This window comes from Acomys minous (assembly GCF_964271855.1).
Source record: "Acomys minous genome assembly, chromosome: 9".
NCBI lineage: Eukaryota > Metazoa > Chordata > Mammalia > Rodentia > Muridae > Acomys > Acomys minous.
Window position 1 is genome coordinate 47610461 of NC_140490.1, and position 26393 is coordinate 47636853.

General features: G+C 46.2%; 1 protein-coding gene across 5 annotated transcripts in view; it reads left to right on the forward strand.

Annotated features, from left to right (window-relative positions):
- Positions 1–26393, forward strand: part of KIF13A (kinesin family member 13A) — a 185215-nt gene that overhangs the window by 118259 nt on the left and 40563 nt on the right. For all 5 annotated transcript variants that reach the window (XM_084795083.1, XM_084795085.1, XM_084795084.1 and 2 more), the window contains 12 exons: positions 301–411; positions 1740–1874; positions 4723–4853; positions 6290–6376; positions 6492–6658; positions 12605–12818; positions 15248–15410; positions 18309–18449; positions 19154–19303; positions 20225–20386; positions 21180–21353; positions 24256–24407. In XM_084795083.1, coding sequence (XP_084651209.1) covers positions 301–411; positions 1740–1874; positions 4723–4853; positions 6290–6376; positions 6492–6658; positions 12605–12818; positions 15248–15410; positions 18309–18449; positions 19154–19303; positions 20225–20386; positions 21180–21353; positions 24256–24407 — 1787 coding nt within the window. The remainder of the gene's footprint in view (positions 1–300; positions 412–1739; positions 1875–4722; positions 4854–6289; positions 6377–6491; positions 6659–12604; positions 12819–15247; positions 15411–18308; positions 18450–19153; positions 19304–20224; positions 20387–21179; positions 21354–24255; positions 24408–26393) is intronic.

A 26393-nucleotide genomic window follows, 5' to 3' on the forward strand; every position in this document is an offset into this window, starting at 1 on the left:
CTGCCTCTTCTTTAAAGAAGAACAACCATGTCCTCTTCTGTTTGCTTTGATGAGCAGACATCCAAGGCCCAGGCTGGCAGTGTGTGACTTGCTTTGGAAGGACCATTAATATTTGCTAAGGAAGGACATAAGGATGCTGAGGTGTAGCTCAGACTATGTAGAGCATGCATATAAGGGGATACAGGATGTGCAGGGCACCATGTTCAAACCCCAGTACCACAGACAAGGCTACCATTATAAATGTTCTACACATAATGCGGGGAGGATTATGAAGCTTGACGTCTGTGGTTTATTTTAAAGGCCATGAAGGCCCCCGAGCTGAAGGAGAAGCTTGAAGAGTCTGAAAAACTGATAAAAGAGCTGACAGTTACGTGGGAAGAGAAGCTGAGGAAAACGGAAGAAATCGCACAGGTGCGCTGACGGGTCGGCTTAAAACACCGTGGTCTCTGCCACCTGGTGTCTCCTCTGGACGGCCACCTGCCTCCTCCAAAACCCTTCCTAATGCTGCGACCCTTTAATACAGCTTTTCATGCTGTGGTGACCCCCCCAACTATAAAATTATTTTCATGGCTACTTCATAACTGTAATTTCACTACTGTAATGAACCATAATATAATATCTTATAGGCAGAATATCTAATTGTGAAAGGGTCCTTTGGCCCCCCAAAAAGTTGAGGACCACCGCTCCAGGGCCTTGCTCTCTCTCTGCCAAGCTCATTTTAAAGCACCAGCTTGCAGTCTGGGTGTGGTCCTGTGTTGCTGAAATACTCCATCGAGGAAGCAATGCTGGGGAGAATTTCTTTCATCCTTTCTGCTCCTCCTTGGAACAAAAGTCCGCATTGTGATTGTTTTTGTTGTTGTTTTTAAAGATCTCTTGACAAAGTATGGCATTGAAAGCTCTGATTGGTGGAAATTTTTTTTAATGTACAGCACAGTAGTGGTTTTTTTTACCATTTGATTCTTTGTACCCATGAGAAGATGCTATGTGGGCATTTATAGGATTATGTCACAAAGGCTAATACAGCAGGAGTGGGCGTTCGGAGTCACTCCCTCATTTCATGAGCATGGCCACCTCCTGTGTCCTCTCACAAGTATGTATGTTTTCGTGAGACGAGGACTTTGTTTTATTAGCTACTATGTTCCCGGCCCTAGATCAGGCCCCCACCACATGCTGGACTCTATTGCATAAGTGTTACATGGACAGGCAGGCCTATCATTGCAGGGTCTCTGCCTGCTCTTCCAACCCCATCTCTCACTGTTTTCCCCCTTTGCCCTGAATCTGTGCCCTGTGCCCAGGGTCTGACTGCTCTGCTGTGACCACCACTCAAACAGCTGGTCTTGCTCCTTGCTGTTGTTTCATTCAGATGCCCCAAGATCTGTCTCACACATAACCTCAGTCTGCCGTGTTCTCTCAACCCACTGTGATCCCCTCCTAGGAACCCACGCAGCCCTTCGTAGCCCTCCTCGGCACGCTGACACTCTCTTTTGTGTTCTAGTTATGTGGTCTTGTCCTCTCTCTCAGACTTTCAGTATCTTACCAGCTTGACATTGTGTGTGATTCACCCTTGGTGCCCTGTGGCACTGTTATGTCCTGCAGGCTCTTAGTAAACTCGGTTGAGCCGATGAGAATGTGTCATCTCTTTGGCACTGTCCCCAGGAACAGTGACTTACTCTTTCCATGGATACATCTTGTGAGCAGAACAATAAAGCATCTCTGCTTTTGTCTGTTTCCCTGACCAGGAGCGACAGCGGCAGCTAGAGAGCATGGGGATCTCCCTGGAGACCTCCGGGATCAAGGTGGGGGATGACAAGTGCTACCTCGTCAACCTGAACGCAGACCCCGCCCTCAACGAGCTTCTGGTTTACTACTTAAAGGTGAGAAGGCACGTGAGAGACAGACTGCTCTGGTCTTGAATCACCCCAACAGGGCCTGGACGCCTGCTTCTGAGCATTTTGCCTTTTGTGTCCAGCCTCACCCTCAACAGAAGTAAGACGGTGGGTGGTATAGTCCCTCACCACTGCTCATGAGAAACAGCTTTTGTTTCCCATGATGCCCTCAAGTGCAGGCTGCAGAGGGGATAACTCGGGGTATGCCTGTAAGGAGATGGACCCAAGTGTAAGGTGACAGAGTTAAGAGGTGCCTGGGGTCCAACCGCAGTGATTCCAAGGGGCCTTGGAGATCCCTCATTGTAACTCTAAGGAGATCTGAAGTCCCACACAAGGCTAGGCAGACCCCGGGCTAGAGTCAAGAGCAAAGCTCCAAGTCTGTCTTAGCTCTGACCCGGTTATCTGGAAAGGACTTCTGTCATGTACGGCCTCTTAGCATTGCCACAGTGGCCTCAGTGTGCACTGGCCGAGCTGGGAGATCTCTGCGGTGGTTTTCCAGCTTCCTAGCATTCGATACCATGTGCGTTCTTTAAGAGTATCGAAGACCCCAGTGCACTTTTGTGTTGGGCCCAGGTTCTGTGTTGCTGCCATCTGTATGAGTGGCATTCAGGCTGGCGGCACTGAAGAGCAAGCACATAGCTGTCAGTTTGCAGCGCTGTGTCATCACGGGTCTGGCGCCAACAGAAGCCCTGCCATTCCTGCATGATACCACAAGAAAGCGGGGATGAACAACATGTTTGTCCCAAAGCAGTGTTGACCTCATGGATCTCCTGAAATAGCAGGAGATGTTAGGGGATTTTTTTTTTTTGGTTATACTTGTAAAACTACTGTACAATTTTATTAAGCACGAAATGGGACATCAGAACCAGGTATGGTAGTAAACACTTGTAATATCAGTATTTGGAAAGTGTAGGCTAGAAGAATTGAGAGTTTGGGCTCATCCTCCTCTACATAGCAAGTTAAGGGCTAGCCTGGGCTGTGTGGGGCCCTATCCTACCAAAGCACAGGACTTACCCTCTTTGGAAGCTAAATAAACACCTTGTTGAGGATGTTGGTGCCCTGAGGGTGTATAACACCCAATGGAGAAAAAAAACAATCAAAGCAGATCTTTTTCCTTCCACCTTTTTCAGAGGTAGAAACATGATACAGCTAGCCCTTGACCTACTCACGTTCCATGAGTCAACTTAGGGTTGTTATTTAGGGAGAAGGAATTGTTTCTGGACCGGGGGCCTGTGAACCCAGGGTCCGGTTTGTGGTAGGCAACCACAGGCATCTTCATTTGAAAGACCAAGCTTTATATTTTCTCCATTGCCAACAGAAGTAACACCATGGTGGTTAAATACTTTGTACAGCAATACTGAAAGCCGCTCCGTGAATGAGCAGGGACACACAGTATCTGAGTCTTGTGTCTGAGACTCAAGATAATTAAAACTACGTGAGTCTGCATCTGTCCATCATATAACCCACAGCCCTCACCGCTCTATGGAATATTGGCATTAGAAACACACGTGCGCATGTGGAGGTCAGAGATTGCTGTCGTGTCTTCCTCAGTCACTCTCCATCTTAGTTTTTGGGATGGGGTCTCTCACTGAACCTGATCAGCTGTACTGGCAGGCCAGAAATCCCCAGGGAATCCCCTTGTCTCTTATAGGCAGACACCGCCATGTCTGGCATTTTGTATGGATAGATATTAGGGTCCTCATTACCAACTGAGCTGTGGTCTCAACCCTGAGGTAGGAGAGAGTGATACTGAGATAAAACTCTGCACAAGACTGCTTCTTAGTGGTTCTGAAATACCCATCTTTCAAAAGGAATCAAGTCAAATAAGCTGAATAAATAATATAAATAATATTGTCTTAGTTTTGCTGAGAGAGAGAAAAAAAGAAAGAGAAGGTGAGAAAAGAGGAGCGAAAGAGAAACTGGCGCTTAGGATGGAATGTCATGCTGGGGGGCTGGAGACGTGACTCAGTGGGTAAGAGCACTGGCAGCTCTTCCAGAGGGTCTGGGTTCAATTCCCAGCACCCACATGGCAGCTCACATCTTTTGTGATTCCAGTTCCAGGGGTTTGACACCTTCAGATACCCATCGACAAAACACCAATGCATATAAAATAAAAATAAATTTAAAAAAAAAAAAAAGAAATGCCATGCTGGTATCCACTTAAATTGTAAATATTTCATCCAGAATGAGAACTCAGTGTCTGCTACTGTTAAACCTATTTCTTTTTTGTTTTAAAATGATACCTAGTTATTGTTGATCCAGAAGCAGGTTTTTATTTTGGGTTTTTTGTTTGTTTGGTTGGTTGGTTGGTTTTTGGTTTTTCAAGACAGGGTCTCTCTGTGTAGCCTTGACTGTCTTGGACTTGCTTTGTAGACCTGGCTGGCCTCGGCCTCGAACTCACAGCAATCCTGCCTCTGCCTCCCGAGTGCTGGGATTAAAGGCGTGTGCCAGGTTTTGGTAGAGTTTAATTAAGCACTTAAAAAATTTGTGTCAAGGTAAGCTTTTTGGCTTTAAAAATATTATCGCATGTGTTTATTTATTTATCTATCTATTCCTTTATTTGTGGAAGGCATACACATGCCACAGCGTGTGAATAGAAGCTAAAGGACCATATTCCTTCGTAGGCGTTAGGCTCAGGTTATTAGGCTCGGTGATGAATTCCACTATCCGCTGAACCATCACACCAGCCCAATCTTGGCTTCAGATGCTCTGGATCTCCTGTGCGATTCATTTCATACCGGCCTATGTACCCTACCGATTTGTTCCAGTTGCTCGTGAGTGACTCTGGTTGAGTTACTTGCGAACTTGGTTTCCTCTCTTCGATTCCATGTTCTAGGATCACACCCGGGTGGGTGCCGACACCTCTCAGGACATCCAGCTCTTTGGAATAGGGATTCAGCCCGAGCACTGTGAGATCGACATTGCCACAGATGGAGACATCACGCTCACGCCCAAAGAAAATGCAAGGTAGGTGGTGCCTGGGTCTGCGGGGGATGGGGGTGGGAGGGGGGTTGGAGGGGATGGGGGGAGATGGGAGGAGGGGAGCTGGGGCTTACCCCTATCCCTTGTTCTCAGAAGGACACTGGCCCTTTCTCTTTCCTTGCTTCAGTTGTGTCTGAGTTAAGGATACACTGGGTACCCTAGAGGATTTACTTTCTGATTACAGAGGGTATATTAGTTACCATCTTGTTGCCATAACCAAAACAAGCAAACAAAAAACCAAGGGAGGGGGTTATTTTGGCTCACAGTTTGCAAGGATACAGTCCATATGACGAGGAAGTCATGGCGGCAGGCATTACTCATGGGAGTGACACGGAGGGCATGAAACAGCTGGCACCACCGCATCTGACGTCAGGAAGCAGAGAGAAACGGATCTACATAGACACAGGATAGCTTTATCTCCTAAGGCCCGCCCCCAATGACCCACTTCCTCCAGTGGGGCTCCGCCTCCCAAATTCCGTAACCTTTGGATACAGCACCACTCAAATCATAACAATATGGTAACTTTGAGGAGTAATAGCTAACTTATTAGTGCTGTCACATCAAAGCCTTAGTAGCCAAGGCTAAACTAGCACACTGAAGTGGTATATGCTTTCATGCGTGAATTTCAAAACTCCCGGCTTCAGAGTCCTGTCGAGACCAGGACTTTTCCTAATTAGAAATTGTATTAAAAAGTGACTAAAAGTAAAGATTATATCTGCCACATTTCGTCATCAGATTTCCCTCACAGTTCTTTAGGGAATTTACTTCTAACTAGCTACCTTCCCACACCCATTTTTGTTTCTGAGTTACCAGTAGACTTTTTTTTTTTTTTTGAATGAGCTGTTAAATATGTGTATTTTTGGTTTTGTAATGCTGTACTACTCCCTCTCTTTCTGTTTGTGTTCGTGTGTGTGTGTGTGTGTGTGTGTGTGTGTGTGTGTGTGTGTGTGTGTGTGTGTGTGTAGTAGAGATCGGAGGACAGCCACAGGTGTCAGTCTTCAATTTACCTTGTCTGAGGTGGAGTCTCCTGTGTACGCTGAGCTAGCTGGCCTGACTAGCTGGCCAGCGAGCATCTAGTGATTCTGTCTCTCCCTTCCTTGTCTCCATGGATATGATAGGAGCACAGCTGTGTGTCACTACCCCCAGCCTTACATGCGTTCTGGGAGTCTGAATTCGGCTCCTCACACTAGCTTTGCCAATGAGACCTCTCCCCAGCCCCAGTTTGTAAATGCTGGCAAACTGTCCTACTGGTGACACCGGCTGGACTTGGCAGGTCCCGGCTCATCGCAGAAACCCTGCTTCTCATACTCCTTCAAATGTTTCCCAGAATGCATCCCATTAGGAGAAAGTTTCGGTCACTTCTTTGAGTCTCAAGGCTACTGTCTTCTGCTCACCTGGCATCTTCCTTTGTGTTCCATCAGGTCCTGTGTAAATGGCACCCTCGTCTGCTGTACTACCCAGCTGTGGCACGGTGACAGAATCTTATGGGGAAATAACCACTTTTTTAGGTAGCGACTTCGTGTTCTCTAGTATTTTCATTTCCATTTGTTTCTGTTGTCTATTTAAGTATAAATCAGGCTGCTTTTTTAAATCTAACGATGGAACGTCCCCCCACACACACAGAATTAACTTACCTAAGAGGAAGCGGCGGGATTGGCTGAAAGACTTTGAAAGAGAGACGAGTTCTGCAGAGCATGATCTGGATGCCGCGAGCGAGGCTTCCTCAGAACCAGACTATAACTATGAGTTTGCGCAGATGGAGGTCATCATGAAGACCCTGAACAGCAACGGTAAGACGTGGGCTCCGGTGGCAGCAGCACCTACCTACACCGTCCCACGAGGGACACCGGTACATACGCAGGGTCTTCCCACAGTTCAGGCACATAAAGCCAATCATTTTTTTTTTTTTTACGGAGGCCATCAGCAAGGAACAGCCTCAGTACTGCAGAGAGAACTCAGGTAGAGGCAGAAAGTATGCAGATGGCCCCTCTTAGGGACCCTCTTGTTTCTGAGCCAATTATGACAGCATTTCCGTTGACTGCGAGTATTTACTGAATGGATTTTTTTTTTTAATCAAATTTTCCAACATTGATCTTGTCATTTTTCGGAGAGAGAAAAGGTCCCCGAGAAAATGTGGACCCAGGAATTTTGAATAGAATCTTAACAGGTACAAAAGGTAACATTTGCTATAAACTCAGTCGGAAATTAGACCTCCAAAGAACCTTACATAACAAGATAGGCTCGGGTACCTTTCTTTGGTAAACACAATGCTTAAAGTGAACCGTTCTCCAGGCTGTTCACCTGGGTAGAACAATGCCTCCCTTCCTCCCCCAGTCACCTGAGTGGTGCTTCTCCCGAGGTGTTCACACGCTCACACCTGCACGTGTGCACATACACACACACACACACACACGCGCGCCCTGATACCCTGCAGATCAGCTGGTGGCCTCAGAATTCCATCTCCTGCTAGGTGGCTTCCCAACCGTAAGCCTGTCTGCCTGGTGGTCGTCCCCGTGGTGGTCCTACTTGAAGATCCTCTTCCCTCTCCTGTGGTTTCAGACGAAGCTGGTCCACCAACACTGGGAGAGAGGTTCTGAGCTACGACTGCTGCCGCCTTAGCATGTGGGAAGCCCGGCTGGCTGTTAGCACGGCCGCTGATTGGTGTTGCGTGCTGCAAGCTTTGGCAAAGTCTAACAGGCAGCATTGAAATGAAGCCAAGGTTTTCTGCCTGACAGACATGCTTCCTGATCATGAGTGAGGAATGTTTCTTTCCAGAAATGACACCCCAGCTGTACTCCAGCCCTGTTACCTCCCTGCTGTCCTTTTCTTCCCTGCACACCCAGCAGCATAGGACAGTGTCCTCGGCGCTGCTGCTGCTGCTGCTGCTGTTACTAATGGCTTCAGTACTGCAGAGAGCATGGCAGTTCAGGGAAATGGTGCTTCCAAATGTAGCTTCCATCATCTCAATAACCACCTAGAATCACTAGAGTAAGTGCTGACCTAGAACCCAGCTCATCTGAATGTAGATGTAAGAGGGGAGCTGGGAAAACGGCTCCGCGAGTCAAGTGCTTGCTGGACGAGCATGAGGACCAGCGTGCCAGGCCACAGAGCCCATGTAAAAGCTGGGTGGGCGTGGCAGCCCTCCCATCATCCAGCCTGTGGGAGGTGGAAACAGAACCCTTGAAACAGCTAGACTGGCTGCCTTGGTGAGCTCTGAGTGTGAGCGAGAGACCTGCATTCATACATAAAGTAGAGAGCCATATAGGAAAATACTCCATGTCAGCCTCAGGCCTCCACATGCATGTACCCATGTATGCACCCCCATGTGCCTCTGAACATTCACGCACACATGTGCACATTCATAGAAATGCAACAAATAAATAAATGAATAAAGTAATAAATAAATAAGTAAAGTAAAAGAAAATCTAGCTATGAACAACGGTGGCTTTCCCCCAAGGGCTTCAGATAGAAGTCAAACGCTCATCTCCTTCCCCAGTTTCTTCTGTAGCCAGCTATAAAATAAAGAGTGTTAGGGACTGGCAAAGGTCATGAGCCAGTTTCCAACGTCTAAGATTAGAAACTTTTTTTTCCCATGAAGATGGGCTTCCCTTCAAATCCCAGTCCGACACATTTCTAACGCCTTTCTGATGCCCTCTGCCAGCACCCCTGTCCTGTCCGCTCCGTGCTTGGGGTGGTGTTAGTCTAGTCTCCTTTCATGTCTGCCTGCTGGGAACGGAGTGAGCTAGCTACGAGTTGGCTCTAAGCCCCTAACAATGGGATCTTCTCTCTGGCCTGGAACACTTCCCTCTTTGCTATCCTGGCTTTAGACACCAGAGTCACTGAATTTTGAAGTAGTTCACTTGAGAAAAGGCAAGTGAAGGGGGTGGGGCTGTAGCTCAGTGGTGGAATGGTTGCCTGGTGTGCACGGGGCCCTGGGTTCCTTCCTCAGCGCTGGAGGGGAAAAAGAAAAAGAATGTGGTGGGTGGGTGGGGACGGGGGAGATTAAGATGGCAGACTCCAGTTATTTGGTTGTGTCATTAGAGATCAGGTTTTTGTCCTGGAGCATCTCAGAGGCAAATTACATTACTAATTAGAATCTATTTTTTTTTCCATTTTTTTCATTTTTAATAAAAATAAGAGATACTTTATTCTGGAGCTATTTTGAATAACTGTGACACAGGGATGTACATGTAGGTCACCCCAAATTCCATGTTCCAACATGGAAGCAGTTTTATCATGTTACAGAACAGAGAACGCCATAAATCAAAGCAAGTTTGAAATACATCAGTGGGTACATCAAAGAGGCAGGGACAGCAAGATGGAGGAAACTCTTCTATAGGCCCAGGCTGCTATCTGATGCTATGCTTAGATCTGAGGTTGATGGAAGCTAGTGGTCTGTTAAGTTAATGATGGCAAAGGGTTTTTTATCTATTAGCCACAGGATAACCTCTATTTAGACATAGAGGTTGGCAAGGGATGGCTGTTCCAGAGGGCTAGCACCAGCCAAAGGCCTGCAACATCCCAGTCTCTCCACAGCCCTGAAATTCTAATCAGCGGATCAGTCTCTGCAGGACCAGCATCTTTTTCAGGAGCTCTCTTTGGCTGGGCCCCTGCTGGTCAACCATCACATTTTGTGTATGGAGGAGTGGGGCATATATTATTTATTAAATATTATAATCTCCCTTGTAGCTAGAAATCTCATTCCTACTAGTGGGCAGGACAGCAGTCTTCAGGAGAGAGGAAAAGCCATTAAGAAAGAAACTTCTGCATCATATCAAAACTATCAGCCATATAAGAATATATCTTAAAAGAGGCTGCTATGTAGTATGGCAAAGGCATCAAACTGATTGACTGGAGAGAGAAATATTATCAAAGATTTTCCCAGGCTGGGGAGTTAGCTCAGTCCATATTTTCCTTCTTGCTATAAAAATTTGTGTTCAGTTTCTAGCACCCACATTAAAAACACAAAACAAAACAGAGGGATAGCATGTGCGTGACCCCAGCACTGGAGAGGCAAAGGCAGAGGGCACCAGTCTAGACTTATGGGTGAGCCCCAGGCTAGTGAGAAGCCTGGAGGGGAGGGTCAAAACAGACTGTGTATATGTGTGTGTGTGTGTTGGCGGGGTGAGAGTGGGGTGTCTCATCAGGTAAAGGTGCTTGCTAAGAAGCCTGACAACCTGAATTTGATCCCCTAGAACATACACAGAAGAAGGAGGAAACCAAGTCCAGCAAGTTGTCTCCTACCCCCACACATATGCCGCAGTATGTGTGCACATGCACACACCAAACAAATAAATGCTTTTAAAGGTGGACAGTGCCTGAGGAATGAAACCCAAGATTGACCTCTGGCCTTCACATGTGCACCTCTGCACATGCTCCCACACACACACGAACATGCATGTACACATATATGCATACTCACTTTTTAAAAAAATCAAAATAAAATGTAAAGAAAAACCAGAGAGAGGATCAGAGGTAAAGCAGCCTATCCTCTGAGCAGTGCTGTGTGTGAGGAGCTGCAGGAGGCCACCTAGGAGTCCTGCCTGGGAGGCCCAGGTGAGGGACTGAGTTGTTCTCTTCCCTGTATCTGCATCTTGGTCTATGGCCCCAGCAGAGGCTCTGACTGTCGCTCTTGCTGTGTCCCTTTGGCTGCTGGTGCAGTTTAAAGTAGCCTCAGTCACTCAGTCTCTTGTAAATAACCTAGCTAGAGATCCTGCTGTGTCAGCCACTGGGGCCACATGTGTTTCTGCAGCATAGCAAGCAGGAATGTGAATTAAATATGTTCTTCTGAGCTGGGCATGGTGGCGCATCTTTTAATCCCAGCACTTGGGAGGCAGAGACAGGTGGATCTCTGTGAGTTTGAGGCCAGCCTGGTCTGCAAAGAGACAAAGAGAGTTCCAGGACAGCTGGGGCTATTTCACAGAGAAACCCTATCTTAAAAACCAAATATCATCATCATCATCATCATCATCATCATCATCATCATCATCATCGTCGTAATAATAACAATAATATATTGTGTATTATATTTATTATTGTTGTTGTTATTATTATACAATAAAATAAATAAACACATTCTTCTGGACCTGGGCAGTAAAACTCAACAGCATTAGTTCTCACTGAGCTTGAACAAGGTCCAAGGTTCAGTCCCCAGTATGTCATTCAGGATCTTGTCACAAAACCCTATAAAACAATTTCTAAACGATGAAAACTGATGCTGCTTTGAAGTAATAAATATGGAGCAGTCTGCTTGCTTGTTTTGAAGATCCTGTTCTTTGATGAGTGCTAACATAGAGTGACTTTGTGGATAGCCGCATTGTATCGGCCTGTTTATCAAGTTGATGTCTTGCCCTTGCTGACTAGCCAATCTGAGCTCAAAACATGGTGCTGTCACTGGTTGCTATGTGACCTTGGTCATCTATATGGTTCTCCTGAGCCCTGGTGGAGCTGGGGGAGCTGCAGGGTTCTTTGGAGATGATGCATGCAGTGTCAGTCTGTTCCCTACACCTGAGATAAGGCAAGAGAGTCACTGTTGGCATGGTAGTTGTCATTTCTTATTAAAACAACTCACAGAGTCTTGTAATTATATGAAAGTGCTTGGTTTTTGCTTTGTTTTGTTAACTTTATTTTTAAGGCTAATGTGTTCTCTTACATGTTAATATAGAAAGAGTATTATTTAGGTTTATAGTACAAACTGATTGGCTATTTTGGAAGAATCTGTCAATAACCATGATCGTGTGATTTTAAAAACTCCACAATTTGCAAATTCTTTCTGGAAATTAAACTCTGGGAACAGTTGACCAGGGCTATAGCACAAGTAGTCAGGATTTCTGGGAGATCTTTACTGTGACAGACAGTTCTCCCCTTTACCCTGTGATTGTCAGGCGGACTCCTTCTTTGCCAGCTGCTCACTTGGGTTTGTTCATGTACAATAGCCTGGATCTGGGATACAGCTACACTAGTGCCCTGCCCAGCTAAGTGGCTCCTCAGAGTCAAGTCCCTCCTGCATGCACTACAGCCAGTCACAGAGGTGCTAAGGTGTTGTCTGTACCTGCTCGCCCAATTGCAGGTTCTAGACCCCTGGACCACTAAATTGCCAAAGGCATCTCTCTCTCCCTCCCCCTCTCTTTCTCTCTCTCTCTCTCTCTCTCTCTCTCTCTCTCTCTCTCTCTCTCTAAGAGAAATGTCTTCTTAGACATTAACACCTGAGGGAGTTTCATGCCTTACACCTAATCAACATTTTCAATTTTCAAACATATGCTGTGATTATTTCCACCCCATGTAGAGAAATTCAGGAGTAGGGAAGTCTGTGGTGAGCAATTAGAAGCCTGTTTGTCACACGCAAACACCTTGTTAAATGCGTGTAGAAGTCATATGCTGTAAAGGTCAACTCATTCACGCTCCTAACCCTATGCTGCCCAGGTTTTCACAATGGTTTCACAGCCAGTTCCTCCCCATCAAATGCCGGGAGGTTTGTAAATCATACAAGCACACAAGCATGCGCTCATCCTACTGAAGAAGGTAACAGTGGGGAAGTTTAGAGTTAGCTCAAGCGTTACCCAAAAGCACGCCAGGAGGATTCCTCTGTGAGCCATCAGGTGAGCAGAGAGCTCAAAACCAGGCTAGATTCTGAGGCAGGACGAGTTTCTTGGTGGGAGAAGCGCTGACTGGCACCCGTGTGGACTCCCGCATTTATCAGCTGCTTACAACCTCTTGCCTCATCTCTTGGCTCCCAGATCCAGTTCAAAATGTGGTCCAGGTCCTGGAGCAACAGTACCTGGAAGAGAAGAGGACGGCTCTGGAGGAGCAGCGGCTCATGTACGAGCGGGAGCTGGAGCATCTCCGCCAGCAGCTCTCCCCCGAGAGGCAGCCACCGAGCAGCGCCTCTGACCGCCTGGCTTACAGCAGCCAGACGGCCCAGCAGAAGGTGACCCAGTGGGCTGAGGAGAGGTAAGGAATGGGGGCTGTGGGGCTAGAGAGGCCTGCGAAGGCCGGACGACAGCCCTGGAAAAGGGAGCTTGCGGGCGCATTACTAATTTGGCCTTCCGTGTTTTATTTTAGAGATATCACCCATCCTAAGTGTGTCAGAGTAATGTCAGCTACCACAGACCAACCCTCTCCCCAGATCCCTAATCCTTTACCCTTTGGTAAACATAGTGCCAAAGTAGTGGGCTTAGATTGGTGGGCCTTGAGACAGCCGAAGTGTGAATGGTTGTTCAACAGCAATTAAAGATCGCTGTTAAAGATGCAGACGGAAGGTAGGGAGGTGTTTGTTGGATGGTTTGTTTGGTTTTTATTTCAGAAGGAGGTTTTGGTGCTTAAAGCCAAACCTTTCCCTTTGCTAATTATGTCAGCTGCTACTAAGAACAACCCTAGCCTCAGGGTTGCTGATGGGTGGCTTAGCAGAAACAGAGAGCACAAGGGAAAGTAAGGTGTGTTTGGAAGCTTATGAGCAACTGTTCTGTTGAGTTTGGAAGTGACTTACAGAGGAGTCAAAAGAATTCAGTCTAGGGCTGGAGAGATGGCTCAGAGGTTAGGGCACTGACTGCTCCTCCAGAGGTCCTGAGTTCAATGCCCAGCAACCACATGGTGGCTCACAGACATCTATAATGTAATCTGATGCCTTCTTCTGGCCTGCAGATGTACATAATAATGCATACATACACATAATAATAAATAAATATTAAAAAAGAAAGTTTATTTTAAAAAAGAATTTAGTCTAAGCATTACATTGTGAGAGACGACAACCAGTGCGTGTGAGAAACAACAACCAGGATGTGTGAGAGACAACAACCAGGGCCTGTGAGAGACAACACCCAGGGCCTGTGAGAGACAACAACCAGGCCTGTGAGGGACAACAACCAGGGCCTGTGAGAGACAACAACCAGGGCCTGTGAGAGACAGCAACCAGGGCCAGTGAGAGACAACAACCAGGGCCTGTGAGAGACAACAACCAGGGTGTGTGAGAGACAAAAACCAGGGTGTGTAAGAGACAGCAACCAGGGCCTGTTGGAGACAACAACCAGAGCATGAGAGACAACAACCAGGGCCTGTGAGAGGCAACAACCACAATGTGTCAGAGACAACAACCAGGGCCTGTGAGGGACAACAACCAGAGTATGTGAGAGACAACAGCCAGGGCGTGTGACAGACAACAACCAGGGTGTGTGAGAGACAACAACCAGGGCCTGTGAGAGACAACAGCCAGGGCCTGTGAGAGACAACAACCAGAGTGTGTGAGAGACAACAACCAGAGTGTGTGAGAGACAACAACCAATGTGTGTGAGAAACAACAGCCAGGGTGTGTGAGAGACAACAGCCAGGGCCTGTGAGAGACAGCAACCAGGGTGTGTGAGAGACAACAACCATGATATGTGAGAGACGACAACCAGGGCCTGTGAGAGACAACAACCATGGCCTATGAGAGACAGCATCCAGGGTGTGTGAGAGACAGCAACCAGGGCCTGTGAGAGACAACAACCAGGGCCTGTGAGAGACAGCAACCAGGGAGCGTGAGAGACAACAACCAGGGTGTGTGAGAGACAGCAACCAGGGCCTGTGAGAGACAACAACCAGCGTGTGTGAGAGACAGCAACCAGGGCGTGTGTGAGAGACAGCAACCAGGGCGTGTGTGAGAGACAGCAACCAGGGCATGTGAGAGACAACAACCAGGGCATGTGAGAGACAACAACCAGGGTGTGTGAGAGACAACAACCATGGTGTGAGAGACAACAGCCAGGGCCTGTGAGAGACAACAACCAGGGCATGAGAGACAACAACCAGGGCCTGTGAGAGACAATAGCCAGGGCCTGTGAGAGACAACAACCAGGGCCTTTGAGAGGCAGCAACCAGGGCCTGTGAGAGACAACAGCCAGGGTGTGTGAGAGACAACAACCAGGGCCTGTGAGAGACAACAACCAGGGATCTTGGAAGTCTGGTATTTATAAAGTCTGTCATTTAGCAACTGGGTCTTAATGAGGAAGCAAGGAAAGAAGGAAGGAGAGAAGGAAGGAAGGAAGGAAGGAAGAAGAGAACAAAAATTTGTGGCAACCCTGGCTGGCCTAGAACTGCTGATGTAAACCAGGCTGGCCTTGAACACATAGAACACATGCCTCTGCTGTGTAAGGCCTAAAATAAAGCCATACCACCATATTCATTGCCAGGGTCTGTTCGTTGAACACCAATCTTCAACCTCTCAAGTCTGCCCCCAACAGTAGTTCTCATGACCTATCTGTGGACAGAGGGGACAGCTTCCTAAAAGGAGTTTTGTTGTTGTTGCTAGTTTGGTTACCACCTTCAGACAGCCCTGTCCACTGAGAAAGGAATGGAGCTCCAGTTTACTTTCGCCTCTATGTGTGTTCTTTCCCTCGACGCTGCAGGGATGAACTCTTTAGGCAGAGCTTGGCCAAGCTTCGAGAGCAGCTGGTAAAGGCGAACACCCTGGTGAGGGAAGCTAACTTCCTAGCTGAGGAAATGAGCAAGCTCACTGACTACCAGGTGACGCTTCAGATCCCTGCGGCCAACCTCAGTGCCAACAGGAAGGTAGGCGTGGCCCTGGGGAGTGGGAGAACATGGCGTAGTAGACTGGGCCCTAGACGTCATCTTCGTGAGCACATCCTAAGGGGAAGCAGGGTGCAGGCTCTGTAAGCCTTCGAGTTGGGCTATACCCCATGGGTAAGCATGCTGGTAAACAATGCCCTTAGAGAGGGTGGAAGCAGAAGGCCGGGAGTTGGTGATGCACACCTTTAATCCCAGCGCTCAGGAGGCAGAGGCAGGTAGAATGCTGGTCTACAGAGCGAGTTCTAGGACAGCCAAGGCTACACAGAGAAACCCTGTCTCGAGAGGGAAAAATAAAGAGAAGAATGGAAGCAGAATTTGATGGCCAAAGGACTGAATGGCTTAATTGTTTTCATCAAAAGACTGAAACTTGGGTCTCAGAAGATGGTTCCGCTCACAAGCTTGGTGACCTGGGTTCGATTCCTGGGTCCCATGTAAGAGTGGAATGAGTCAACTGACTCCACAACTTGTCCTCTGACCCCCACAGGCTCACTGTGCTCACACCTGCCCTCCCACATTCATACATTAAACACATACACAGTGGGGATGGAGAGATGGCTCAGAGGTTAGGACCACTGGCTGCTCTTCCAGAGGTCCTGAGTTCAATTCCCAGCAAACCACATGGCAGCTCACAGCTGTCTATAATGAGATCGTGTGCCCTCTTCTGGCCTGCAGGTATACACTGTATACATAATAAATAAATAAATCTTTTTTTAAAAACCACATGCACAAGCCGGGCATGGTGGCGCACGCCTTTAATCCCAACACTCGGGAGGCAGAGGCAGGCGGATCGCTGTGAGTTCGAGGCCAGCCTGGTCTACAAAGCGACTCCAGGACAGCCAAAGCTACACAGAGAGACCCTGTCTCGAAAAACCACATGCACAGTAATAATAGAAGTTAGGCATACACGTATGCATATACATGTATATACATATGTATGTAAGTAAGTATTCCTGCTTTTCTTTATGCAAATGACCCTTCTACAATGGGACATATGTGTATTTCAGTTGTGCTGCATTCTATAAGTGAATTCCCTGGGAAGGAGACACATCCTTGAAACCTGCTATTATACATATGGAATTCCTTGTGGCCATCTGAAAGTCTCCTTATATTTCAACTTAAAGAAACATTGCTGTGGCCTGGAGAGATGGCTCAGCGGTTAAAAGTACTGGCTGCTCTTCCAGAGGTCCTGAGTTCAATTCCCAGCAACCACATGGTGGTTCACAACCATCTATAATAGGGTTTGGTGCCACGCATATAAATAGATAAATAATAAATAAATTTAAAAAAAAAAGAAACTTTAGCTGGGCAGTGGTGGCGCACACCTTTAATCCCAGCACTCGGGAGGCAGAGGCAGGCGGGTCTCTGTGAGTTCAAGGCCAGCCTGGTCTACAAAGTGAGTCCAGGGCAGCCAAGGCTACCCAAAGAAACCCTGTCTCGAAAAAACCAAAAAAAAAAAAAAAAAAAAAGAAAGAAAGAAAGAAAAAGAAAAAGAAACTTTGCTGTAAGAGAGAAACCCAAGAGAAAGTAATGTTTTATCTTTTTTTTTTTTTTCCTGGCCTGACAGCAAGCCAGAAAGGAAGTTGTGTCTGCAGAGTAGAAAGGGCTCACTCAGTTATCCACTGGGTACTTTGAGGGACCCAGGTTTGGGTCCCAGCACACACATGGTGGCTTACAATTATCTGTAACTCCAGTTCCAGGGAATCCAATACCCTCTTCTAGCCCTGAGGGCACCAGGCACACACATGGTGCGCATACATGCATGCAGGCAAAACACACATGTACATAACATTTTAAAAAAATTTTTTTTAATTTAAGAAGGCAAGATAGGGAGTGTCTTACTGGTTTTGGAGGTCTAAGCCCACAGACATAGACATGTGCATACACTCAGGCTGTGCCCCTTTATTCTATTTTGGTCTTGGTTTGGTTTTGAGGTTTTGTTTTGTTTTGTTGTTTTTGTTTTTCAAGGTACTGTTTCTCTTTGTAGCCTTGGCTGTCCTGGAACTCACTCTGCAGACCAGGCTGGCCTCGAACTCAGCTATCTGCCTGCTCTGCCTCCCAAGTGCTGGGATTAAAGGCGTGCGCCACCACGCCCAGCTCCCTTTATTCTTTAATATTGATTGACTGATTGATTTAGAGTCTCACGATTCCACGCTGCCTTCAAACTCACTATGTATCTAAAGCTAACTTTGGGCCTCTGACCCTCCTGTCCTCACCTCCCAGATGCTGTCATTACAGGCATGCACTGCCACATCTGTTTTGAGTGGAACTGGGGTGTAACCCAGGGCTTTGTGCTGGGCATGCATTCTACCAGCTGAGCCACCTCCCCAGCCCCCAGGGTGGCCTTTATGTAACAAAAACTTGAAGTGCCCTTGCAATTGAACAATAATTAGTCAGTGATAAATCTGTATGATGAATTCCTATGTTACTATGAAAAAACAAGATCACAAGCTGGGCATGGTAGCGCACACCCTTAATCCCAGCACTCGGGAGGCAGAAGCAGGCTGATCGCTGTGAGTTCGAGGCCAGCCTGGTCTACAAAGTGAGTCCAGGACAGCCAAGGCTACACAGAAAAACCCTGTCTTGGAAAAAAAAACCCCAAGATCATGAAGAGTATTCAATAAAAGGAATTTACTGTGATATAAAAACTGGAGAGGGTTTGGGATATGTAATTATGCATTTATAGGGGCTTGTTGCCATTTAAATGTTTTAAAAAACATGTTGCATGGCTTTATGTAGGAGAGAGAAAATGAGCAGAATGTTCCCTAGGTGGTAAAGTTTGGCCATCTTTGTAAACTTACAACCTCACCACAACACATGCAGTCTTTAGCCGTGGAAAAGGAAGCCAGACTCATGTCAGCTTGGCTTTGCTTTGTTGTACAGCGAGGAGCAATAGTGAGTGAGCCAGCCATCCAAGCCAGGCGAAAAGGGAAGAGCACCCAGGTGTGGACCATTGAGAAGTTGGAGAACAAGTTAATTGATATGAGAGAGCTTTACCAAGAATGGAAAGAAAATGTCCCTGAGGTAAGTGGAGCAAAGCATAAAGGACATTTGTCTGTACGAAAACCACAGGCATAATGTTTGGTCATTTACACCAGGGAGATAAAGTGTGATCTCTAAGGAGTGCCAGGCATGGCACACTCACATGTAACTCAGACAGGTGCACGCAGAATCCGGGGACACCAGTCGGTGTCATTTTGCTCTGTTTTCACTGCATCTCAAGTGAAAAGGAGGAGGAAAGAAGCCCCTCTTTGCTGCCAGTCCTGTGTGCCGAGAAATCAGACCAGCGGAAGCCGCGGTGGACGTCATCTTCATCCACATGTGCACATGTGCCCCTAGCTGTGTGTGCCCCCAGCTCTGCTCAGGGCTGGGTAGAGTTCTAAATGTAATTGTAGTGCATGTAGTGATTTGTTTTGTTTTTAACATTTGATTGTTAGTAATAGAAAGGAAAGTTTGGTGATGGAGTTGGGGCAAGTTCCAGGGCACGACATGAAGCAGGCTGTCGGGCACAGGTGTGGGGTGAGTGAAGCTGAGGCTCCTCTGCATGAGTGGCCGCTAGGAAACATGCTCCGCTCATGTGCTGGGCCTAGTGTGGGCATGATTCTGATTTTACTTATTGTTTACTTCTATAAATGCTTGCATATTTTTAGTGCTAGTTTGAAATAGCATGATTTAAGTTGGTACTTCGTTTCCTGACCTCTCACCCAATGACCTATCCTACTTCTCAGGCCAAGAGGCTCTATGGGAAGCGGGGAGACCCTTTTTATGAAGCTCAGGAGAATCACAACCTCATTGGTGTGGCTAATGTGTTTTTGGAATGTCTCTTCTGTGATGTGAAACTTCAATATGCAGTACCCATTATCAGCCAGCAGGGGGAGGTAAGGACACACCAGTCCCTGGAAAAGGACAGGCATGAAATTGTATTAATCTCTGCTTTGAGGAATATCAAGAAACTCTGTGCATGTATCCATGTGTGTGTGTGTGTGTGTGTGTGTGTGTGTGTGTGTGTGTGTTGATTCTCTTTTGTTTTCCCAGGCCCATCTGCCTTGTTCATGTGATTCTTTCTGGAATAAAAGCCTGTTGCCAGCCCACAGAGCCCGTTTCCACACAGTTACATGTTACATGCCATCATCTCTCCTTAAGCGCTGTAGGCACCATGTCTGCCTGGTGCAGTGTTGGAAACATGGTGCTTGGCAAGTTCCTGTGCCCACCAGTTCTCGGGGAATACTCACTGCGTGCATGAGCACACATTTAACCAAACACACTCAATACCTGTGCCTTTCTCTTGTGCCAACTGCTTTGCCCTGTTACTGCTTCTGAGTTCTGTCTTTCCTCACTTGGCCTTGAGTTCACTGGCAACAGAACCCATTCCTTTTTTTTTTTTTTTTTTTTTTTTTTTTTTGGTGTCCCAGGAGGGTAGGTCCATGATGGAGTCTAAAATACCAAAGCACCGGATAAAATAAATGCATATGTAACTATATAAACAAACATAAGACCGAATGTTCCAGTAGAATATGTTAGCTCCCTTAAAGCTGTTCCTTGTTTCTTGAGCTGAGGAAAGTGGATACACCTCAGGATGATTCTAGAAAGCAGGTTGGAAAAGGACAAATTTGGCCCAGAGTAAGAAAGGAGGGTTGCAGGGGCAAGGATGGGCGCATCTCTGACAGGGTAGGGTTTGAGTCTCCCTCCTGGAAATGGCTTGAGAGGGAGGCGCTCACACTGCTGGAGGTGGCCAGCCAGAGCCAGTGTTGCCCGGGGTATGCCTGTGCACTCTGAGATGCTCTTGTTCCCTGTCCTAGGTTGCCGGGCGTCTCCATGTGGAGGTGATGCGTGTCATGGGAACCGTTCCAGAGCGTGTGTCGGAGGATGACTCTTCAGAGAACTCTAGTGAAAGTGGGAGTCTTGAAGTGGTGGACAGCAGCGGGGAAGTCATCCACCGAGTCAAAAAGCTGACATGCCGGGTGAGCCGACAGTGATGCGGGGCTCACGTAGACCCTGGAGATGTTCACACTACATGCACTAAGTGATAGGAGTTTTCCATCCAGCACAGTGAAAGTTAAGCTGTCTGACAGGAAATGCAGCTGTGAGCAGCACCTTTTCTAGAATAAATCTCTCATGGCAATTGTTTGAAATTCCCCAGACGTGGACCTTCTGCCTTCAGTATCTAGGCGAACGTGGTTTCATGATGCTCTCTCCGCGTACCCAAAGCCAGGTGGAACTCAAGTCCCTCGTACACAGCGGCCTGTGTGTGCGTGTAGTCTGTGCACATCCTCCTACACACTTTAGATAATTGCCGTGGAATAATATGGAGTGTGGTGCGAATAGTCTCTGCCAATACTTGTTTCACCACAGTCCTAGGTTTTTTTTGTTTTGTTTTGTTTTTTTAATAGCCTGGTGGTGGTGGCACACGCCTTTAGTCCTGGTACTTAGGAGGCAGAAGCAGGCAGATCTTTGTGAGTTTGAGGCCTCAGTGGTTTATACTTTTTAAAAAACAATGGGCTGGGAATATGGCTCAGTCTGTGTGAGGCCCTGAGTTCACTGCAAAAAAAAAAAAAAAAAAAAAAAAGATAGGTAGGTAGAGAGCAATGAATGATCTCAGATATGTTCAAGTGATGACTCAGTTACGTAGCCCTGGCTGGCCTTGAATTGGCTCCCTGATTTGATTCCCCTCTTAGAGATGACTAAAGTATGGAAAGGTATGTAGTTTAGCATTTCCTTTATGAGAAGTGTAATTTATTATTTAAATCTCTTCAGGTGATAATTAAAGAGGCAACTGGTCTACCCTTAAGCCTCTCCAATTTCGTCTTCTGTCAGTATACATTCTGGGACCAGTGCGAGTCTACGGTGGCTGCCCCAGTGGTTGACCCAGATGTGCCTTCCCCACAGTCCAAGGATGCCCAGTACACGGTGACCTTCTCTCACTGTAAGGTATGGATGCAATTACAAAGTGAGGTACCAGGCCAGGGGTGACACTCAGTGGTGAGGTGTGTGCTGAGTGAGTTAGTCTCCAGCACCGAAAGTGACCACAGCAGAGTCAACATCAGCTGCGTGATGGCCCTATGAAATTGGGCACACTCTTTCTTAAATTTATTTTTTTTCCCCCGCTTTTTTAAAATAAAAAATAAAATGTTTGTGGGTTTTTTTTTGCTTTGGTTTGGTTTGTTTGGTTTTTTGGTTTTTGTGGGTTTTTTTGCCTTGAACTTCACAACATTACATGTCATTCTGGTGTTGGACCAGTTTGCCTTCCAACTGTGCAGAGCCTTTTTTTTTTTTTTTTTTTTTTTTTTTCACTTCTTGATTGTTTTGTTTTCAAAGATCCCTCATTAATTAAAAGAAAAATGTTTTTATTATTATCTTGCAGTTTTAGAATTTTAGTCATTTTCACGCTCAGTTCCCTCTCACACTGAACCCTTCTTTCCAGTGACCCTATTTTCACACCCTCTCTTGGTGTGTTGCCCACTGAGTTCAGAGCGTCTTGCCTCAGTGTGGGTGGGAGGCTATATGCTGTCACATCGGCAGCTTACCATTGGCTACACCAGTGAAGAAAATGACAACCTTCTCCCCAAATCTGTCAGCTTACAGGAGTCCTCTATAGCTCCAGCAGGCCTAGGACTCACTCCGTAGCCTACTCTGTCCTCCAAAGCTCAAATGTTCTTCCTTACAGATTCAAATAATTTGGGATTGTATAAAATGAAATCTGAAAAATCTCAGCATACAGTCTTACTCTATGAAGATATAACCACCAGGATGTTTCTCTTTTTAATACATTACCTTTATTTTTATCTTATTTTATTTTCCAGGGTAGAGTCTTTCCATATTACCCACGCTGGCCTTGAACTCATGGGCCTGTCTATCCTCCTGAGTAGCTGTGTGTGCCCTGCTATATATTTTAATAAGCTATTTTCTATGTTCTAGCCTTGCCTTTCTCGTTTTCATTTGCCACCGTCACCTAGTGATTTCTCAAAGCTGGACTCTGCCCTCTGTGATGCGGCTTCCCATGGATGACCTGTCCAGACGGCTTCTCTGCAAATTGTATCCCTTCTTTCTGGCTCTAACTTAGAGAACAAATTCCTGTATAATGTCACATGTGCAAGATTGTTGGGTCTTTCTTTTTTTCCTAAAAATGAATATCCCACATTTCTTTTCTTTTCTTTCTTTTTTTCTTTCTTTCTTCCTTTCTTTCTTTTTGTTTTTGTTTTTGTTTTTGTTTTGTTTGTTTGTTTTTTGAGACAGGGTTTCTCTGTGTAGCCTTGGCTATCCTAGACTGACTTTGTAGACTAGCAGGCTGGCCTCGAACTCACAGAGATAGCCTGCTCTGCCTCCCAAATGCTGGGATTAAAGGTGTGTGCCACCATACCTGGCTGTTTGTTTTTTTTTTTGTTTTTAAGATTTGTTTATTTACTTATTCAGTGTACAGGATTATTTTTGCCTATGTGTCTGTATGTGCACCATGCATGGTGCCTAGTGCTCCTAGAGACCAGAACAAAGTGTCAGAATGTCTGGAGCTAGAGTTACAGGTAGTTGTAACAAGTGCTCTAAACCAGCAAGCCATCTCTCCAGCCCCACGCCTACATTTCTTGACCTGTATTTGCCAAACCACATTCTCGAAATCTTTAATTACCATTTTTACCTGCATTATTACTTAAGTTAGCAAACAAAGTAATAGGCCTTATTATGGCCATTTCTTTTTCTTTTTCTTTTCCTGTCTCCTTTTTGTTTGTTTGGTTGGTTTGGTTTGTTTTTCCAGACAGGATTTCTCTGTGTGTAGCCCTGGCTTCATGGAACTGGATTTGTTGTGCTGAGATTAAGGGCATGCGCCACCACCACCTGGCGATTATGGCATTTTCATGTGTATGAGTCCTTATCCCGTGTTCTAATTCACCGCCCCCCCCCCCCGCAATTACTGCCTTCTCCCTTACCCTTCCCCTCTACAATGTACTGGTTCCTTTCTCCTCCTAAGTAATGTTCCCCCCATTTTTGTTGTTGGTGTTGTTTTCCTAATAGTCTTTTCAATGTTCCCCATCCATCTTTCGATCCACAGGGCTGTTCGTGTCAGGAGACAAGGACTGGATTTTAAGTGCGTGCCTGTTTACCAACTGTTTAGATACATAAGGCTCCCAAAGCCCCTGTGTTAGCAGTGTCACTTTAGAGGTTGTGGGATTTTTGTTTTGTTTTGTTTTGCTTTTCACTTCTAAAGTATGTAAATTGAACTAGTTGACCACTATGTTTGTTTTCCTTCTGAAATTTTGGGTCTGTTTCCAACTGAAATAAGAGCATAGATAGTATACGGTTTGGTCAACTTAATAGCTGTTTCTTGAAATGAGTCACAGACTAACTGCACCTGAGTCTCTGCTTGGGCTCCCCAGGGGGCTGATGGGAAGGAAAGTGGCTTGGCTTTGGGCCTACTGAATGTTCTGGGTGACCTACCATCGTTCTCAGGGAACCCTGTGAATTTCCACAGTCTCGGGTTTGTTTTTTAGAGTGAGAGCCTAGACCATGAAGGAATCAGATAGTTGTAGTCCCTTAAAAGTCTCAAAGTGCAGCAAGGGTCAGCCAGAGGTCAGAGTGGTTCACGGGAACGGACCCTGAGCCAAGGTAAAAGAGTGCAGATCCCAGCTCTGCACCTGCAGCCGGAAGTGTGAACTCAGACAGGTTGCTTTCTTCATGAGAGCCGAGTCACCTCCCGGATCCCCTCCAGATTTGACAGCCTGTGCTCCGTCACGACTTCCTACAAAACACAAGAGACGGGCTGTAAGCATGGGAGCAGAGAAGTGGATACCATTGTGTCTGACTCTCGGGGTGTTGTTCTCCTGCCTGCTTCTTGTCCCAGGACTACGTGGTGACTGTCACCGAAGAGTTCCTGGAGTTCATTTCTGATGGTGCGCTGGCGATTGAGGTGTGGGGCCACAGGTGTGCCGGGAATGGAAGCTCCCTCTGGGAGGCTGACGCGCTCCATGCGAAGACAAGAACGCTGCGTGACAGGTTTGTTCTTGCTTGCTTTGTTAGGCCCAGGGGTCAGGGCCAGCTTGTGGCTGTTAGTGAGAGTGCAGGCTTCAAACCCTGGGGCTTCGAACAGGTTGCTCCACCTTTGAACCCACTTCCCCCTTTGTATAATTAGAGTGCTAGAAGGAGCCACCAAGCATCAAAAGGCACTGTGGATAGTGACGCATTGCAAGCTAGGAGACTGAAGTAATTGCTGTATTTATGTGAGGAAGAATCCTTGGCTTTCCTTCACATCATACACAAAAACTACTACGAGATAATCATGTTTATTTTTAAAGTTTTCATTGCAGTGTGTGTGTGTGTGTGTGTGTGTGTGTGTGTGTGTGTGTGTGTGTGCGTGCATGAAGGCTCACGTGCTGTGGAGGTGCAGGTCAGAGAACAGCTTGCAGGAGTCTGTTACTGACTTTTACCATTTGGTTCCCAAGGATTGAATTCAGGTCATCTGGTTTGAAAGCAAGCCCTTTACCTACTGGGCTATTTTGTTGACCCAAATCATAAGCTTAAATGGAAAGTAAAATCTGTAAATCTGGCAGGAGAAAAATACTAGAAAATATCTACTACTAAGTAGAAAATAGTAAAAAAAAAAATCCCTTTTTACAAAATTTTTATTGTAAATAAATTTATTTTTTGAGACATGATTTGGGTATAGGATAGGCTGTCCTCATTTATGGCAGTCTCCTGCCTCAACCTCCCAAGTATTGAACTTCCATGTTGAATGTTTGTTGTTGTTGTTGTTGATGCTGATGTTTTAAGTAAGTGCTCAACTATATAACCCAATTTATAATCCTCCTGCCTCAGCAAATGCTAGGTTTATTAGTGTGTACCATGCTGCCTGGATTTGGGAGGGGGGGGTATTGTTACAGATTTGAGATGGTTACAGGTTCTCAGGCCATGATAACCATAGCAGGGAAAACTTAAGTCTACATAAAAGACATAACTATGAAAATAAACAAGCAAGTCTGTCACGGTGACACATGCCTGCAATCCCAGTACTGTAGAGCCAGAAGCAGGTGAATCTCTGTGAGTTCAAGACCAGCTTCCGGTCTGCAAAGCAAGTCCATGACAGCCCAGGCTACACAGAGAAACCTTGTCTTGAAAAACAAATAAATAGGGGGCTGGAGAGATGGCTCAGTGGTTAAGAGTGCCGCCTGCTCTTCCAAAGGTCCTGAGTTCAATTCCCAGCAACCACATGGTGGCTCATAACCATCTGTAATGTGATATGGCGCCCTCTTCTGGCTTGCAGGAGTATATGCAAGCAGAGCACTGTATACATAATAATAAATAAATCTTTTTAAAAAAAAAGAAAAACAAATAAATAAATAAATAATAAAATAAAATAAAAAAAGAAAGAAAGGAAACGAGCAACCACAATGTAAGAGAAAGCTCTCAATCTTATTTCCCTCTTCATAGCATTTCTGGCGACAGGGAAAAGGCCTGCAAGCCCCAGTCCCAACCCTAAAATTGGCAGTTTCATATAAAGTTCATCATTTGCCTCGTCTGTGACCCAACAACCCACACCCAGGCGTTTACTTGAGAGAAATGAAATTTTAAGTCCACAAATAATTTTCATGGCAACTTAACCCACATATTTTTCAGCAGGTGAATAAACAAATTATTGGACTAGCCACCTAAGACCACATTAGTCAACATTAAAAAAAAATAAAAGAATTGGCTGGGCAGGTGGTGGAAGCACACATCTTTAATCCCAGTACTCTAGAGGCAGAAGCAGGCAGGTCTCTGTGAGTTCAAGGCCAACCTGGTCTACAGATTGAGTTCCAGGACAGCCAGGGCCACACAGAGAAACCCTGCCTCAAAAAACCAAGAAAGAAAAGAATTGGTACCAGGCATAATAGCTCATGCCTTTATGAGTCACAGCACTCAGGAGACGGGTAACAGATCTCTGTGAGTTCAAGACCAGCTAGGACTATATAGGGAGACCCTGTCAGAAAAAGACCCATTCATCCA